At 41.7% G+C, this 16,566-nt stretch overlaps 1 protein-coding gene across 7 annotated transcripts in view; it reads left to right on the top strand.

Moving 5' to 3' along the window:
* TNRC6B (trinucleotide repeat containing adaptor 6B) overlaps positions 1-5,252 on the top strand; it is a 259,143-nt gene extending 253,891 nt beyond the window's left edge. For all 7 annotated transcript variants that reach the window (XM_053582661.1, XM_053582663.1, XM_053582659.1 and 4 more), the window contains one exon: positions 1,392-5,252. In XM_053582661.1, the coding sequence (XP_053438636.1) occupies positions 1,392-1,779 (388 nt within the window). In that variant the 3' untranslated portion in view covers positions 1,780-5,252. The remainder of the gene's footprint in view (positions 1-1,391) is intronic.
* Positions 5,253-16,566: the final 11,314 nt, after the last annotated feature.

The following is a 16,566-nucleotide window of genomic DNA, read 5'->3' as shown; positions in this document are numbered from 1 at the left end:
ACTAAGCTTTAGATTGTCCTCGTAGACTGATGATCAGAATTCCAGATGTAAATAATTTTTGAAATAGTTAATTTTAAGTGCTATAAAACAAAGCCAGTATTTACGAAAATGTGAAACATTGTAAGTGCTGTCATTTTTCATAATAGAATTTAGCTACATCTGTGGTGTCTTTATAGATGAAGGTGAAATATTGTAGTCTTGGTCTGTGGCAGGGTCTTTGCTTGAAGTAGGGGGGACTGAATCAGACTTTAACCATCCCCCTCCCTGCCACTGTCGAACTGTTAGACAGAAAAGAGCTGACTCCTTCTGGCTGCAGATGCCGTGACAGAAAGCCACTCATGCAGCAAGCCCTGGATGGGAAGCACAGACCCTGAGACAGAGCAGCACTTCCAGGCGTCTGAGCTGCTCTCCTGGATGCTTTGGGTGTGATCTTTTACCTCTCATGGGGTAAAAGAAGAAATGACATTTTCCTTTTCTTTTTTGGTTGAGAATTTATTTTTAGAGCTATTTTAGGTTCCCAGCAAAATTGAGAGGAAAGTACAGAGATTTCCCATATGCCTCCTGCTGCCATGAACAAATGGCCTCCCCCATTATCAGCATCCTCCACCCCACATTTGTCACAACTGCTGCATACCTTATTATCACCCCAAATCTGTTGTTTACATTGGAGTTCACTCTTGGGTTGTGTTCTCTGTGGTTGGACAAATGTATTATGTATTATGGCACATACCCACCATTATAGTAGTCTCGCTGGTCTGGAACTCCTCCGTATTCTGCCTATTTATTGTCTTCTTTCTGTCCCTCTCTTCTCATATCCACACACACACATTTTTCTTGATGGATGAGTTCTATGGAATATATTAATATAAATTTTATTTATTTATTTATTTTGAGACAGAGTCTCAGTGTGTCATCCTCAGTAGAGTGCTGTGACGTCACAGCTGACAGCAACCTCAAACTCTGGGGCTTAAGTGATTCTCTGCCTCACCTCCCGAGTAGCTGGGACTATAGGCACCTGCCACAACCAGCACCTAGCTAATTTTTGGTTGAAGTTGTCACCATTGTTTAGCAGGCCTGCCAATTTCAGTGTATGTGGCTGGCGCCCTACTCACTGAACTACAGGCGCTGAGCCTGTATCTTTAGCTTTAGCGATACCTTGTCGTTTTCAGTCAGTACTTCTCAATCACCTGGCAATGTGGTGGAAATAACAGGTTCTTATCCTATAGGCCTTGAATAGAGACAGGGTCTCTGGCTTCTAAAAAGCACCCGGGGATAGGGAAGCTTCTAGTCAAAGGTTCATACTCTGAATGGTGAGGACTGAGAGTTTGTGTTCTCTGTGTGTGAGTGAGAATTTTCCTCAATCTGTAGCTCTCTTTCACTCCTTTTTCCAGGTGTGTATTGGGAAACACTACCATCCTGGCTGAGTTTGCCACCGATGATGAAGTTAGCCGCTTTCTGGCACAAGCTCAGCCCCCTACACCTGCAGCAACCCCAAGCGCGCCGGCCGCAGGGTGGCAGTCACTGGAGACCGGCCAGAACCAGTCAGATCCCGTCGGACCTGCTCTGAATCTTTTTGGTGGGTCCACTGGGCTCGGGCAGTGGAGCAGCAGTGCTGGTGGCAGCAGCGGGGCCGATCTTGCTGGCGCTTCGTTGTGGGGGCCCCCAAACTATTCTTCTAGCTTGTGGGGAGTCCCAGCGGTGGAAGATCCCCACAGGATGGGCAGCCCTGCTCCTTTACTACCTGGTGACCTTCTGGGAGGAGGGTCGGATTCAATCTGAACTTAGAACTTTCAACTCTGACCTCGTGACCTTTTTTGGAACAGCAGCAGCACTAACTTGACCTTTTCGTTTTTTTTTTCAACTTGCAATAAATACATTTTTAAAAGGAAAAAAGAAAACGGAGAGAGAAAAAAAGGTGGGTCATTGACAGACTGAGCACATAGTTGCCTCCCTTATAACTTCAGTTTTTTCGTTTGGAATATGAATCCAAAAAGAGAACATATCACTCTTGAAATACTTGAATCATGAACGCCAACCTAGAAAGACAATGTGAAGCAAGTACACATACCATTTAAATTTAAACACAAAAAAATTAAAAAAATTAGTTTCTAGTTTTTCACTTTTTTCATGTTATATGGAAGTTGTTGCTAAGAAACATATATACTGAAAAAATAGCTTTTTAACTTTGTTTGCACTGGGTGTGTTTCCGTCCTTAGGTCTACCATGTTTGGGAGGGAGGGAAATTCAAAAGAATTGTTGGGGGAGGAGGGAGGGAAGACTTGACGGAGCCTCACTTTAAAAACAAAAACATAAAAAACCTGAAAAAAAAAAAAAGGAAAAAATTTGTGATTGGCTGGTTGATAAATACCAGTGTGTTCTGGCACATGTAACTGCCCAGGCATGCTCGTTCTGGTGTGTGTGTGCACGTGTGTTCATGTGCATTCGCGTGCATCCTTCTCTGTCTCTGTGTGTGTGCCTGTGTCCTGCCTCTCCTGCTCCCCCACCCTGGTTTCTCAGAAAGCTGCATTGCTGACAGTCTGCAGGCTGGCTGGCCGGCCATCTGCTTTTTATTTTAATTTTTTTTTTAACTATGAGAACACACAAGTGCAGAGAGCCACTGCTGCTTAGAGCAACTCCGTTGGACTGCATTAAGATGAACATTGTAATTAGTGTAAGTGGCTGGGCGTGGTGTTAAGTGCCCGTCATCTCAGCTACGTAGGATGCTGAGGCAGGAAGATCACTTGAGTCCAGGAGTTTGAGGTTGTAGTGAGCTATAATGACACCACTGCACTCCAGCCCAAGTTAACAGATCAAGACCCTGTCACGACAACAACAGAAAAAAGATGAACAGAGTGGCTTTTTAATGATGAAAGCCAGGAGCTCCTTCTCATTTACAAATTAGCCTGAATGTGAGGTTTCTGTAGCTTATCTTTTGACCTAACAGTAGAGTAGAGTACTGCCAAGTCCCAAAAAAACAGGAGAGCAGGAGGTACCTCTTAGAGCAACTGTGTGTTTATTTCTGTTTCTTTAAAGTGAACAGCCATGATTCACATCTGAATATCTTTCATTAGTTTGAATGGAAACAGAAGATAAGTTTTTAATTATGTGATGTCTCAAAAATGTGATCAGGTTTGAGAAATTCATCAAAAAATTAGTTAATGCTGAATTGAATATTTCTGTTGGTTCTCTTTTTCATTCTATGAAAACAGAAACAAAAACAGTGGTAAGCAGCCTCCTGAAAGCACACGCAGCTACTCCCTGTCTGCTTCTCTTTTGCTGAGCGTTACCTGTGCCAGGCCGTGGAGTGTTACAGCACCAGGCCATCACTGACAGAAACGTTTACTTAACGAATGTTCTTAAACCAGTGTGTACTTCAATCGTTTCCTTTTGTTTCTCTGTGTTGTGTAATTCCTGTGTATGTGGTTTTGCTTAGGCAGGTATAACTTAGCAAAGACTTTTAAGTATTGCACCTTTTTTTGGTTTTGACCTCTTTCCCCCCCACCTCCCCTTGTAATGTTGCTTTTTTATTTCGGTATTTAAAGACTTTTTTTTTTTTTAAAGCATTGATGTAGTAGTATTCTGGGCCGAACAAGGGGCAACGTTTAATCCACAGTTATCACCAACATGTATGTACTTATGTTGGAATGAAAATGTATCAAACTGCTTATTGTGAAGAGAGTTATAGCAGACCCGAAGAGGGGTGCAAAGCAGAGGGCGGGTGGGGGGAGGGGGACATATGTGGGGATGTACTAGCACTTGTGTGGACATCCCAGTCTGCATTATACTGTTTAACATAAAGTGCCGACATTTTGTACCAGCAAATACCTGCCCATTCCAACCCTTGGTGGGAGTAGACCTCTACTGTCCTCCATAACCTGCTGCTATTGAGGACAAGGGAGTTTTTCTTTCCTTAGCATCTTCAGTGAAGGATACAACAATGCCTAATGTGTTTGACTTTTAGTTTGTCTGTGTGTAGGAGGGTGGGGGTGTGTATAGGAAAAGGCAAAAACAAATGATTTGCATTTTAAGTGGTTTTTTGAGACAAAGAATGGGAAATTCTGTAGTCCTCTAAGCTTACCCTGTTGATTTATAAACCTAGCCTCAAAGGAGAGTGACAGGCACAATCCAAGTGCACGCTCACACCTCTAAGTCTGTATGAGCCCTTGGTGGGTAGGTGGTCACACTTGAGTCTGCAGTGCTGGTTTGGCCCTGTTAGATGCCTTGTTGAAAACTGAGCATGCCCTCTACCTGCCGTCCAGTTTTCATCACCACCGTGCCCCTTCCACTGCTGCCCCTGTACAAAATGTCTCCTTCCAGGCCCCAATGATTGTTCTCTGTGTGTGGTGACTGCCCAGTGAAGAGCAGCTTGTGTTCAGACATCTACAGAAGGCTAAATCTTAGTGTCGCTGGGCCAGGAGCACATCCAAGGCTCCTGCAAGCCAGTGGTGACTCTGTCCACTGTCGCTCTTGGCTCACTGCTATGTCCTGCCCCGCCTTCCTCTCTTCCTGCCTGTTGGTTCCTTGACCTGCACTATGGGTTAGTTGAGTTCCTTACGATACTACGGTGAAAGCCGGGTGCTAGAGCCCCTCTTGTTTACAAGACATAATGAGGGATTTGAAATATGTAAAAATAAACATGAGAAGCTAAAATGTTCTTCCATCATAAGCTTAAAGGGAAAAAAACTAAAAACTTAAAAAAAAAAGACCAAAAAGTGCGTATATATATATATATACATATAAATATATATTTTAGATGAAGACTAACTCTGGGAGCATTTAACAGTGTTTTTTGTTTCTGTTTTTAACATTTATTTTCCTGCTTTAAAATTTGCAAGCATTCTCAGGAATTCTAGGGTAGGAAGCCAGTTTTTTGAAGATGGTTTATTTAACCGTATCTTATCCTAGATAGACGGCTGTTTCTTTCCTGTTAATAAAGTTTTACAAGTTCCTGAAACTTCAAAAGTTTAAACAATTTTTACTTAAATGTGTAAAAAGAAAAGTCTTCAAACATTATTGTCATACTGGGGATCACACATTTTAAAACACATAGAAAAAATATTTTTTAAAAATTATCAATTTAGCAGCAACAGTAAATTCATTATCTTAAAATAAGGGAGAAGGATTAAGCTTTATAAGAGCTCCAGCATGGATTCATTTGAACTTGTGTGTAGTTTAATGGGAGAGTGTTTGGTCTATACAAATGGGAATGCTATCACTTTGTTCCTTTCCATTTAAGACTGAACTGAAATCTCCCCTAGTGGCTTTTATTTTTTTAAAGGAACCCTTCTCCCTGTCCCCCCAACCCTAACAACAAAAGAAAGGAAGAAAGAAACAACAGCTTACAAAAGAGTAACTCGAATCTGTAAAATAATAGTACGGTTGGATTGCTGAGAATCTATGTAAAGAGTTAGGAAATATAGGTTAATAATTTTTGGAACAAATTTTAAATATAGGCATTACTAGAGGAAAATTATCTATGGACTGTTGTATTAATGAGGAATGTCTGTCTTACCTCCAGTCATTATGGGAGGAGGAGAAAATATAGAAGAATCTACTAAGGAACAAGTGATTTTACTCTTTTTTTTTTTTTTTAGCTCCCAGCTACTGTTGTGCTCGTTTTAATTGCTGTTTTGAAGATCTGCTGCTTAATTATCCCCATCCCTCAGCCAGAGATGTGGAGTATTTCCTTTCAGTTTTTGGTGATGTTGAATTCTCCTTTTGTATTCACTCCTGGGGCCAGGGGTCAGAATTCCCAAGCATGACCACAGCTTCTTTTAAACATTAAGCTTCCCAGTGGGAAAGAAACTCCAGCTCGACAGGTAAAGGGAGTGGGTGGGGTTGCTGCCTGCAATTTCCCTAAAACCGCTTTAGTGCCTTTGTACATACACCCAGAAACATCCTAAGCAGGGCCCACGCATACATGCACGTGGTCCAGTCCCTCCACATATGTTAAGATGTTGCCCAATAAAGAAAACTGGAGTGGTTCTGGACAGGCCCCAAAGACAGTGGGGTAAATGTAAACAAATAAGCAGAAATCAAGGAAGTTAAATAATGCTTTTATGTCTCCATAATGTTGGAATGCCAAGTTCCTTCCTAGGGTGTGCCCTCCCTGACTTCTCCAGGTATGTAATTATGACAACTGCAGTGATTTGGAAAGTCTGTGTTGGGCCAACAGAAAGAGATTCTTGTATTTTGGATCTTGTCTTGCTTTGTCTTCGCCCTTTCTCCCCACTCCTCTTCCCCTTCTTATTGTCAGTTGCTGGAAGCTTTGTTTTACTGGTTGGCAGTGACCTTAAGAACAGGATATAATGAGGATGTCATGGAACAGAGAAGCTCTTTTCTTTCCATGGTATTCTTTGGCAAGAGCCATGTCTACTGAGAGGTTTAGGTGGCTTTAGTACACTTGGAAAAATTCAGTACACACATTCTAGATATGCACAGAGGCTTGGTCACCCTTCATCACACAGATTTTTTTTTTTTTTTTTTTTTTTTTTTGAGATAGAGTCTCAACTATGTCACCCTTGGTAGAGTACAGCTCACAGCAACCTCAAACTCTTGGGCTTAAGCAATTCTCTTGCCTCAGCCTCCCAAGTAGCTGGGACTACAGGCGCCCATCACAACACATGGCTATTTTTTTGTTGCGGTTGTCGTTGTTTAGCTGGCCCACACTGCGTTCAAACCCGTCAGCCTTGGTGCATGTGGCTGGCACCATAACCACTGTGCTACAGGCGCTGAGCCCACACAGATTTATTTTTAAAACATTTTGATCATGTAAGTTTGAGCTTTCTATCTTTCACTAATTTATTTTTGTTTAAACACTTGATTACTGGTGGTTGGAAGTGTGTGCATCTCTTTAACATCACAAACTTGGTTTCTACCTACCACATGAGTGACCAAAAGAAAAGAAGCACTAGTAGGGAAGAAATGTCTTCCTTTAGACAGGGTCCCTACTGTCAGTGAGACCCAGTGCCATGACCTGGCTTGAGGTATTTAAAAAACTTTACATCTCCGAGACACTGTGAAGAAATGGATGGCCCATATGACATTTCTGATCCCTCAGCCCTTAATCCTTGAAATTTTCATTTACAACATCACAGGAGTTAACTTAGTAATGCTGCAAGTTAAGTTTCCAAACTAAATTCTTACATTAGTGTCCCTCAATAAATCAACATTATCCATTTTTTGCCATTCAGTTAGTTTTATTTATAGTAGCTTGATTTTTTTTTTTTCTTTTCTTTTCTTTCTTTTAAGAGAGAGTCTCAAGCTATTGTCCTGGGTGGAGTGCTGTAGCGTGATAGCTCACATAGCTCACAGCAACCTCCAACTCTTGGGCTCAAATGATCCTCTTGCCTCAGTTTTTCTATTTTTAGTAGAGACAACAGGGTCTTGCTTTCACTCAGGCTGGTCTTGAACTTGTGAGCTCAAGCAGTCCACCTGCCTTGGCCTCCCAGAGTGCTAGGATTATAGGTGTGAACCACCTTACTCCAGTAGCTTTATTTTCTATTACTATGGCTCCTGTTCTAAGAATTTCCCCACCTCTTCTGACATGAATGTAGCATAAGTTAGCAGTTGCTTCTTCCTAACTTCTGTGGGTTGAATGTGGTATATCAGGTATGTAAGGGGGAAAAAAGAAAGGAAAAGAAATTACTGCCTAAGAATTTGGAAGCACCTTTATGAATGCATATATCTAATAGAAACTAAAAGTTCATGGGCTGTTAACTTGTTTGTTGCAAATAGTCACTCTCACCTTTACCACTTTTGGGGGTGGGGCAGTTACTGTAGGGTTAACAGCCGGATTCCATTTTGACCTCAGATGCTATGTGTTTTTTATTTTGTGTATTCTGCCATCTTGACTCTTCTCTTAAACAGAAGGAAAATGTCTGCATTTTGAGCAAAATGCTTGAGCCACGCCTATTCCCCACCCACCCACCCCCGCATCGTAAACAGGATGTTTTCAGCAGAGTTGGCTGTAACAGCCTCCCTCTAAGATTAGGGAACAACTCAATCTTTATGTAAAAAAAGGTCCCCATCCTCAGAATTAAAATTCAACAGATAAAGCATTGTAGGTTACTGTTTGGGTTTGAAGCGTTTTATTTTACATTTTACTTTTAAGCATCTATAAGATCTTTAAGAGTAGAAAATAAATCTTTAGCTGGTTAAAAAAAAAATCAGACTTACTTCTCCAGTGTTTTGCCAAGTTTTGTCATATTCATGCCTGTGTGTTGATTGTGATTCTTAGTGTTACTGCAGAAAGAAGTCTTGTTCTTTCATTATGTTTTTTTCCTCCTGTGAATGTACAACTAAGGCCACAGGAGATAGTGCAGGTGAAAGTGTTCTAGCCTGTGTGTGTACAATGAATTGTCAGTCTTTAGACCTCAGTGTCACTCAGAAAATAGGGTGACCTCATCCCCTCTGCACATCAGGGTGTACCACTTGTGCTCCCTTCTCTGCAAGCACAGGGTGTCCGTGTAGTCTAGAAACAGAATAGCATACAGCGTGCTGAGGACATCATCAGTTTATAAGAAAACAGAATATTATCTGCATTTCACATCTTGTAAGATGGTCTGTAGGTTTATGACCAGTGCCAAAGATGTGTGCATTCTCAGAGATGGTGCCCATTTGTCAATGATAGTGTTTTTTGCTTGACCTTATATTTGACAAAGAGAGTGATAGTATCACATTCTTTAGATCTAAAATATTAACTTCAAGAATCTGTGAACATAGTAATAACATAATAAAATTGAACATGGACCTTCCATAACCCTGTGCTGCCAAAGAAAGAGACCATGAACACCTACAAGGTGGTAGAGGGGACCTTTTAGGTCAGTGGGTCGAGAGCTGCTTCCCCAGCTCAGCATCCACACTGCACACATGTGTGGTCACTCGGACTAGATCCTGAGTGATTATGAAGTATTCCTAACATTTGAGTGGTTTTTAAACTGTCAAATCCCTTGTCACAACCTACTACTACTACCCCCCCCCCAAAAAAAAAGCAGCAAAAATCGCAGATACTGCCAGCATTTGCCTCACAGAAGTTAAAGTTTCCTTTCAGTTAGCTTTACACTTGAATTTATTTTTACCAAGAAACTGTGCATGCCAGGAAAATGATACTACCCTGACCAAAGGGTCTCTGCAAAGCTCAGTCATTAGTTCCTCCTGGTGACCAAGAACTATTTTGTTGGTGGGAGAGGAAAGGTTAGCTAAACAGGCAAGAAGTGTTCTGTTTTAAATCAAAAAGTAACAGTGTTTCCTTAAAGCACTTTGTGCCTCAACTTGGCTTGCAAGCTATAAATCATTGCTTCGCAAATAAATTCCCATTTATAATTGAACCGTTTCTAGCCTATATGTAGAAGATGGGATTAGTTTTTCAAGAAAGGAAGTTCTGCTTTACTGCTGGTGGTGAGCAACAGAAGAAAGTTGTCAAGGTGACTTAGGTAATTGTAGCAGAATCTTCTCTTACCCTGGCTTCCTGGACCTCCTCCAGATCCAGCCTTGCACCTCAGTAGGCTGTGAGGTGTGTGCACAGTTCTCAGAGTGGTGGGTGTAAAAGATGATTGGAGGCAAAATGGAACCACCCTATGTCAGGACTGGAGAGGAAGGAAGTATATACTAAGTGTGTTCACCAAAAATGAAAGGGGGTATTTATGCAAAACATAACACAAACCATACGAACCCTCTAAGAAGTTACATACCTTTTAAACTCCACTTGGTGGAGTTTCTCACCAAGTGATGCATTTTAGCATGACACTTCTTGCCAGAAATTAAATGTGTTTAAAACACCACCCACCCCCTTTGCCCTTTTTTTACTTTTGTCTGAGGAATTACTTAAATGTAGTATTTCTGAATGTGCCTTTGTGAGTAGAAACCATCTGTTTCAGGATGAGACTGTCCATTGGGATACAAACAAAAAGACAGTCGGCTTAGTCTTTTAGGAAGCCAGAGTTTTCTCCTGGAAGTCCCAGGGGCAGCTGTTGAATTTTCATTAGTATCAATATTGCACAGTATAGAGAGGTGTGGAAGAGAATCTGGGACTTGGGAGAGGGGACAAGCCGGCGATTGTGCACAAATGACAAGAGACCCAAGTTAGTCCAAGAGTGCAAGTTGAATTTAGACGTCTGCGTTGCCTAGTTTTCCTTATGTGCATGTGTGTAGGCTGTGGCTGTTTTATTTTTTGTTTTTCTGTAAGCACTGGAAAATTGGAATCTGGTGTATTTGTGGGTCGCTCATGCACGTAAAGAAGGCGTCTTCTGGCTTCTGCTGTGTGCGGGGCAGGCAGCACATTTTTTACCCTCTTGGTCTGCATCCGAGAAGGCCATTATTTTCCTAAGTGGAAATCACATCATGTTGCCATTTATGACGGCACAGTGGAAAAGAGTCAAGACTGAAATGTTTGAGAAAGGAAAGAGAAATCTGAAATCCGATTTTATTTCTAAAGAACTGCTATAGTAACGTAGACGTCTGCAGTGTCTCTTCATCTGTTTTTGTTTGTTCTGAACAATTCCACCTCTTCTCCCTACTCCCTATCTTCTAAAGAAACTTCAAATGAATGGTAAGGGCCGTTTCTGTAATTCCTCAGAACTCCCCCAAAGAGGAAAGTGACTCCTTCAGCTTCATTCAGGAAGACAAAGGGAGGAGAGAGGCTGCTCCACCTGTGCTCCACTCTCATTCCTCTCCAATGGCCTTGAAATGTATTCTTATGCAAATGTGAATTTTGATACTGAATTTAAGAAGAGGTTGTTGGATTTTTTTCATTTTTCAAAAAGAGTCCCATATTTGGTCACCCTTGCTTTTTTATTTTGTAACGTGAATCGTGTAACTATGCATTCTGCAAAAGGGGGGGAGAAGAGGGCAGCAAGGGGAAGGGAGTAGCTTTGCATCCTTGTTCTCCAGTTTCTGTGTCCATGGTGTCCCCATGTCCTGGAAGGGTGGGAGAGTAAAAAGATGCAGTAAGGTCAGCACAGTGAGGTGGACGCAGACCTCTAAGTCCTCTCGCAGCCTTTGCTGGCAGGTCTGATGACCAGGCAAACTCCAGGGGGCCTGCAGTTCCTGTCAACCCATGTGGTGTGGGATTCTCCATCCTAGCCGTGCAGTGTTACTCCAGTGCAACAGGGAGACTCTTGAAGGCTCCAGTGTTCTCTCGAAAAAAGTACTCATTCTTTCCTACATTCAAACCCTTTCAAGCTCAGGAAACCATGCCTCACTCATGCTGACCTTAAAGTTAAATCTGTAGGTCAGTTTCAAAAACCCCTCCTCCTCTCTCTCTCTCTTAATTTTTCTTTCTTCCTTTTTAATCATTTTTAACTGAACTTATAAGGAAATTGTCCTTCTCTGTGCGGAAGATGGCTGTTGCTTGGCAGGCCAAAAAGGATTCTCTTCCCCATGCGCAATCCCTCTGTCTGTGGTATAAAGCCAGCGAGCTGGGAGGTGTGTGGCAGGGGAGGCCTTCCATGCAGCCTCTTGGTCCTGACAGAATTCTTTTGTTGATCTTGGCTGTGATGAATCACAGCACCTGCATTGCTCTGGTCCAAACATTATTTACAACATACAGTGTCGTCAGCGAGATTGTTCTGCCTATATACAGTGTCTCCACACAGCAGTTCGTGTTGGTGTTCACAGTACTGTAACAAGTAACAAACTTGATCACAGTCACCTCCCTCGTGCCAGTGTACGGCTGCACGGGCATGATCTTATCAGGGTTCCAATCTGTTAGATTGCCTTTAAACAAAAAACAAAACAGACAAAAAAAAAAATCCTGATGTTTCAACTGTCTCTCACAAAACAATACCTCGAGGTACATCCCCCCCTGCAGTGTAAACCCTTAACTCCCATCTCTTTTTCTGACATCAATGGATTATCCTTTTTAAAATATGAACATGTAAATAGCAAGATAACTTTGAAAATATTTTCTTTGCTGTGAAAGTAACCCTAAAATATGATATTTTCCTTTTTTTTTTTAAGCCATCAGGAGTTTCAGATCTTATTCTCTCATGTTTATGAAAAAAAATAAAGCAGAGCAAGTCAGGTGATTGGGTTTGCATTTGTGGTGGAGGGGTGACACCTTCTCTCCATTGCCTCCCACACAGCAACACCCTGTCTTAAGTAGACACTACCTATTCCAGCATTCTCGTTCCAGAGTAGGGAATGTCTGCATTTCTCTCTTCCAGAAGATCCATCTGTTCCGGGGATTCCAGAATGTTTTGTACACAAGACCTTGAGCTGTCAATCTTTCTTGGTTCAGACACCACCACCACCCACCACCCCACCCCCCAAGTAACTGAGTATCTTTCTGTAGTTCACAAAAGGATTTGGTCCCTGGCACTTCAGTCTGTGCTGTAGACTTCATAGCCTTGTCACTTTTGATGCAGTGGAAACGTACTGATCTCTTAGAAGACTACTTGTCTACGGAGTTGTGTAAACCACCCTGAGAGCTGTGCGTGTGCTTACATCTTTCCCCTCCGTGAGGCTTACAGCTGACATTAAGTAGAGTGAAATATGTATAACAAATGCTGCTGGTGTGGGTCTGTCTGCTACCACTCTCCTAGATTTGGGCACCCAGAAGGCAGGGCTGGAATGGGTCATTTTGAATAGTGTCTTCACAAACATCCCCTTTTCCCCATCTTTAAGATAGACTCTATCATGCAAGAAGTCTTTTTCAGTTTGATTCCACTGACTTGTATAGTGACGACTTCCCCTGAGGGAAGAAGCATGATTATAAGCGCATGTGTATTATCCACCCACCCTCTGATTTGGGCACTGTCGACCTTGGAGTTTGATTTTTCTTGTTTATCTGGAGGCCTTTTTTCTATCAGCCTCCTTCCTTCGATCCTTCATGGGTTCTGCCTGCCCTTATATGTGTATCCTTTATAAGATGCTCCCAAAGGGCTTCACTGATCTCTGCACTTCTTTCCTAGAACACTCCCCCCACCACCTCCCTTTGCACACACAGGCGACCAAAGTGTATGCAGTGATCTCACAGAAGACATCAAAAATGGTGCATGCACCAAGAATGTGCTCACAGAGACACGTGCACAAGATACTGCACCCTTGGCCTTAATCTCAGTATGACTTACGGTGCAGGAACATTTTTAACAGGTTTTAAAAAAACAAAAAACCCTTCTGGGAAGGAAAAAAAAAGCAGATACAACAGCTCGACTGTGCCCACTCCTAACTGTCCACTATTTGCTTATAACTTCACATTCTGTGCCGACCCCACCCCATCCCATCCCTGTTTTGCATAACCAAAAACAGACAACAAAGGCAACCTGAGGAGAGGTTTCTGGACTATTTTATCTCTCTCCATCTAGATGGAGATATAAATGCTGCTTTGGGTTCCATAATCCTAGGGGGCTATGTTTACATAGTAAAATACAACCTACCAAATCAGGAAACAATGAATAAGAATGAGAGTCACTTCACAGAGGAGCGGACCTGGGGGGTGTGGCAGAGGAGGAGAAGTACCATTTCAATTATTTGTGACATGTGGCTCCCTTCCTCCTTTTCTACTCCCTCGCGTCTCTCCTTTCCTCCCTGTAAACAGAAGGTGCAGAAAAGGGCATCAAAAAGAGGCTGGATTTTTAAAGGCAGCTTTCCAACTTTGCACACAAACAGGTAACAGGAAGGTACAGCAAAGATCCTCTCATCTGAAACACTGTTAGCAGAAACAAAACCTGTAAAAATGACTAGCTGCACAGACTGATGCTTTCTGCAAGTTACCTATAAGTGTTTTTGTTTTTCTTATACTTGAAATAGCCTTTACAATATTATTTTTTGGTGGCTTTCTTTTCTCTCTTCTGATGGGCAGTAGAGAAAGTGGATGATGGGATTTGAGGACGCCTGGGAGGGGAGAAAAGGAAGGATATGGCATTGTCTTTTTTTTTTTTTTTTTTTATAACAGAGAGGTTTAATCAAACTCCCATACGTTGAAATTGCTCCTCATATTACTGGTTTTACATGGACACAGAAACTAGGCACTTTAGAGGTGCACTTGCATGGCAGGCTGGGGCCCCCCTTTTCTATATTTTATTTTACTTTTTTAGTATAGTGGTACTTAAAAATCACTGGTTCACTTAAAAAAACAAACAATAAAATGTTAAACTCTACTAATGTACAAATAAGCTGAAAAATTGCATTTTATGTGTATTTTTTGCCATAGCAGGTACTGTATTTCTCATGCTGGATTTCAAAAAAAGTATCAAAACAAACAAAAAAAACTAAAGGGTGGTGTTTTATTGGATTGTGACAGGTTGAGTAATAAGGAATTAAGTCGTCGTCATTTCATTAAAACTGAGAGATGATGTAATGCATATATAAGAGTTTTCTGAAGGGTTTTTTGGGCTTTTAAACAGCTTATTTTTGTTTTTGTTTAGTTTTTTATTTTATTTTATTTTGGAAAGATTATGATTGTATTATGTGCAACTCAGTTGCTTACATTATAACTACAAAATATTTTTGGGTTCCTGGAAAAAAAAAAGAAAAAAGACTAATAAATGTGTTTGGCTGCTAAGCATTTACTATTGTGGTTTTCTGTTTTATTCTGCCAATTTTATTAGCTCATTTGTTGAATGTTTACTCCCCCCCATCCATTGTCTCCCTGCTCCATACAAAAATGCTGTTATAAATTCAGTATATGGATTTGTCTATCTTATTTTGTTATATTATTGTCATTAGGGTTGTCAGGTTGGTTTGTGCTGCTCGCTGCCTGACACAGTGCATGGTTCAGATTCTGTAGAAGAAGTTGTTGTTCTCCTTCTACCTTTGTTGTCTTTTTAATCCTAATTAGGACTTGGAGAAAGAACACTAGAGGAAAAGAAGGAAGATGCCATCGGGTCTTTTGGGAATTTGCTGCATGGCGCTGCTGCTGTGCCCTGGGGCAATAACCAGCCAGCTTAGTCTGGATGATGCCATGCTGAGTGTGCCTCCACTTTGAGTGGATGTTGCAACACTGCTTAGCAGCACGGTAACCTTGACCTTTAGGTTATCCCCATCTCCAATTTCTTAGCTGCTAAAATGGAGACTTACTAGATACGTGATCATGAAATGCCTCGAGAATTGCAAGGGGAAAACTGACAGGAACTAATAGTTTTAATTTCTAGGTACTTTTAGCCTGGAAATTTTTTTTTTTTTTTTTTTTTTTTTTGGTTTTTGGCCAGGGCTGGGTTTGAACCCACCACCTCTGGCATATGGGACTGGCGCCCTACTCCTTGAGCCACAGGGGCCACCCTCTAGGTACTTTTATATCTGATTTTGTTCCCAGAATGCTGTGTGAGAGAGATCATCAGGAAGCTGAGGCCCAGAATTACTTAATTCTGGGTAAAACTGATTGGGTGCTTACTATAAGCCAAGCACTATTCTAAGCATGCCACAAATATGCACTCATTTAACTGAAACTCATCTCCATCACTGAGGAAGTCAAATCAGAAACCAGATTGGATTCAAAAGTTATGCAAAATGCCTATGCTGAAGAGTCCCTGGATTTCTGAGAAAAGGTCTTAAAGAAGTTGTTTGTACAAAGTGGTAGGCCATATACCATCCAGTTCTTTCATGATAAAAGAAGTAAACACTGGAAAATGTGGGGTAAGAGAGATGAATCATATGTGTGAAAAAACACCCCGATGGCCTGCCAATTATAGGCAGGTGCTCTTTTTTAAGGAATAGAGATCATTGTAACAACTCTGAAGACCTTCATTACTGAAGACTTTATTTTAAATTTTGGACATTTTTTAAATGAATAAATGACTAAGAAGAAATATATTGTAGAATTAAAGGTGGTTGTTAAGACTTTGACATCTGACTCAGTCTTCCTCACCTTGAGTGGGTTCAGTGATCACAAAGAGAATCTGTCCTTGGTTTCTCAACTACTCCAGCCCTACCAATCACACATACCCATGCTCACCTGGACTTGCTTCCCTCCAGAATCACCAATTTCAGCATCCTGGACCATGACATCCTGCCTTCCCACCTTCCCAGCTGACTCCCATTCCTCTTTGTCTTTTTCCCCCTCTTACTGGAACCCTCTTTCAAGAAAAAATACTTGTTACAGATAGGGTCTTGCTCTGTTGCCCAGTCTGGAGTGCAATGGCACAATCATAGCTCACTGAGACCTCAAACTCCTGGGGTCTAGCAGTCTTCTTGCTTCAGCCTGTCAAGTAGGTGGAACTACAGGCTTGTGCCACTATACCCAGCTAATTGCTTTTTTTTTTTTTGAGATGAGGTCTTGCTATGTTGTTGCTCAGGCTCGCCTTTAACTGGCGTCAAGCAGTCTCCTGCATTGGCCTCCCAAAGTGGTAGGATTACAGGCATGAGCCACCACACCTGGCCGCCTGTTTTTCTTTGGCTGTGTTTGGCTTCATCAACCATTCCCACAGTTTGAATAATATGCTTGCTAGTATCCACACAGACCCTTGCCACTCTTATTTTCTTGATACCCACATGACAAAATTCCCACTTTAGAAAAACCCTGTTTTCTATTTTCCCCCAGCACCTGAAAGCAGCCCAGCATTTCCGGGAGGGGCAGGGATCACTACAGAGCAAGGAAGGATTCTCTTAAATCCACTATAACCAACTACC

The sequence above is a fragment of the Nycticebus coucang genome, chromosome 3 (assembly GCF_027406575.1).
Source record: "Nycticebus coucang isolate mNycCou1 chromosome 3, mNycCou1.pri, whole genome shotgun sequence".
NCBI lineage: Eukaryota > Metazoa > Chordata > Mammalia > Primates > Lorisidae > Nycticebus > Nycticebus coucang.
Note: the sequence above shows the minus strand (reverse complement) of the source record. Positions and strands in the feature narration are given on the sequence as shown.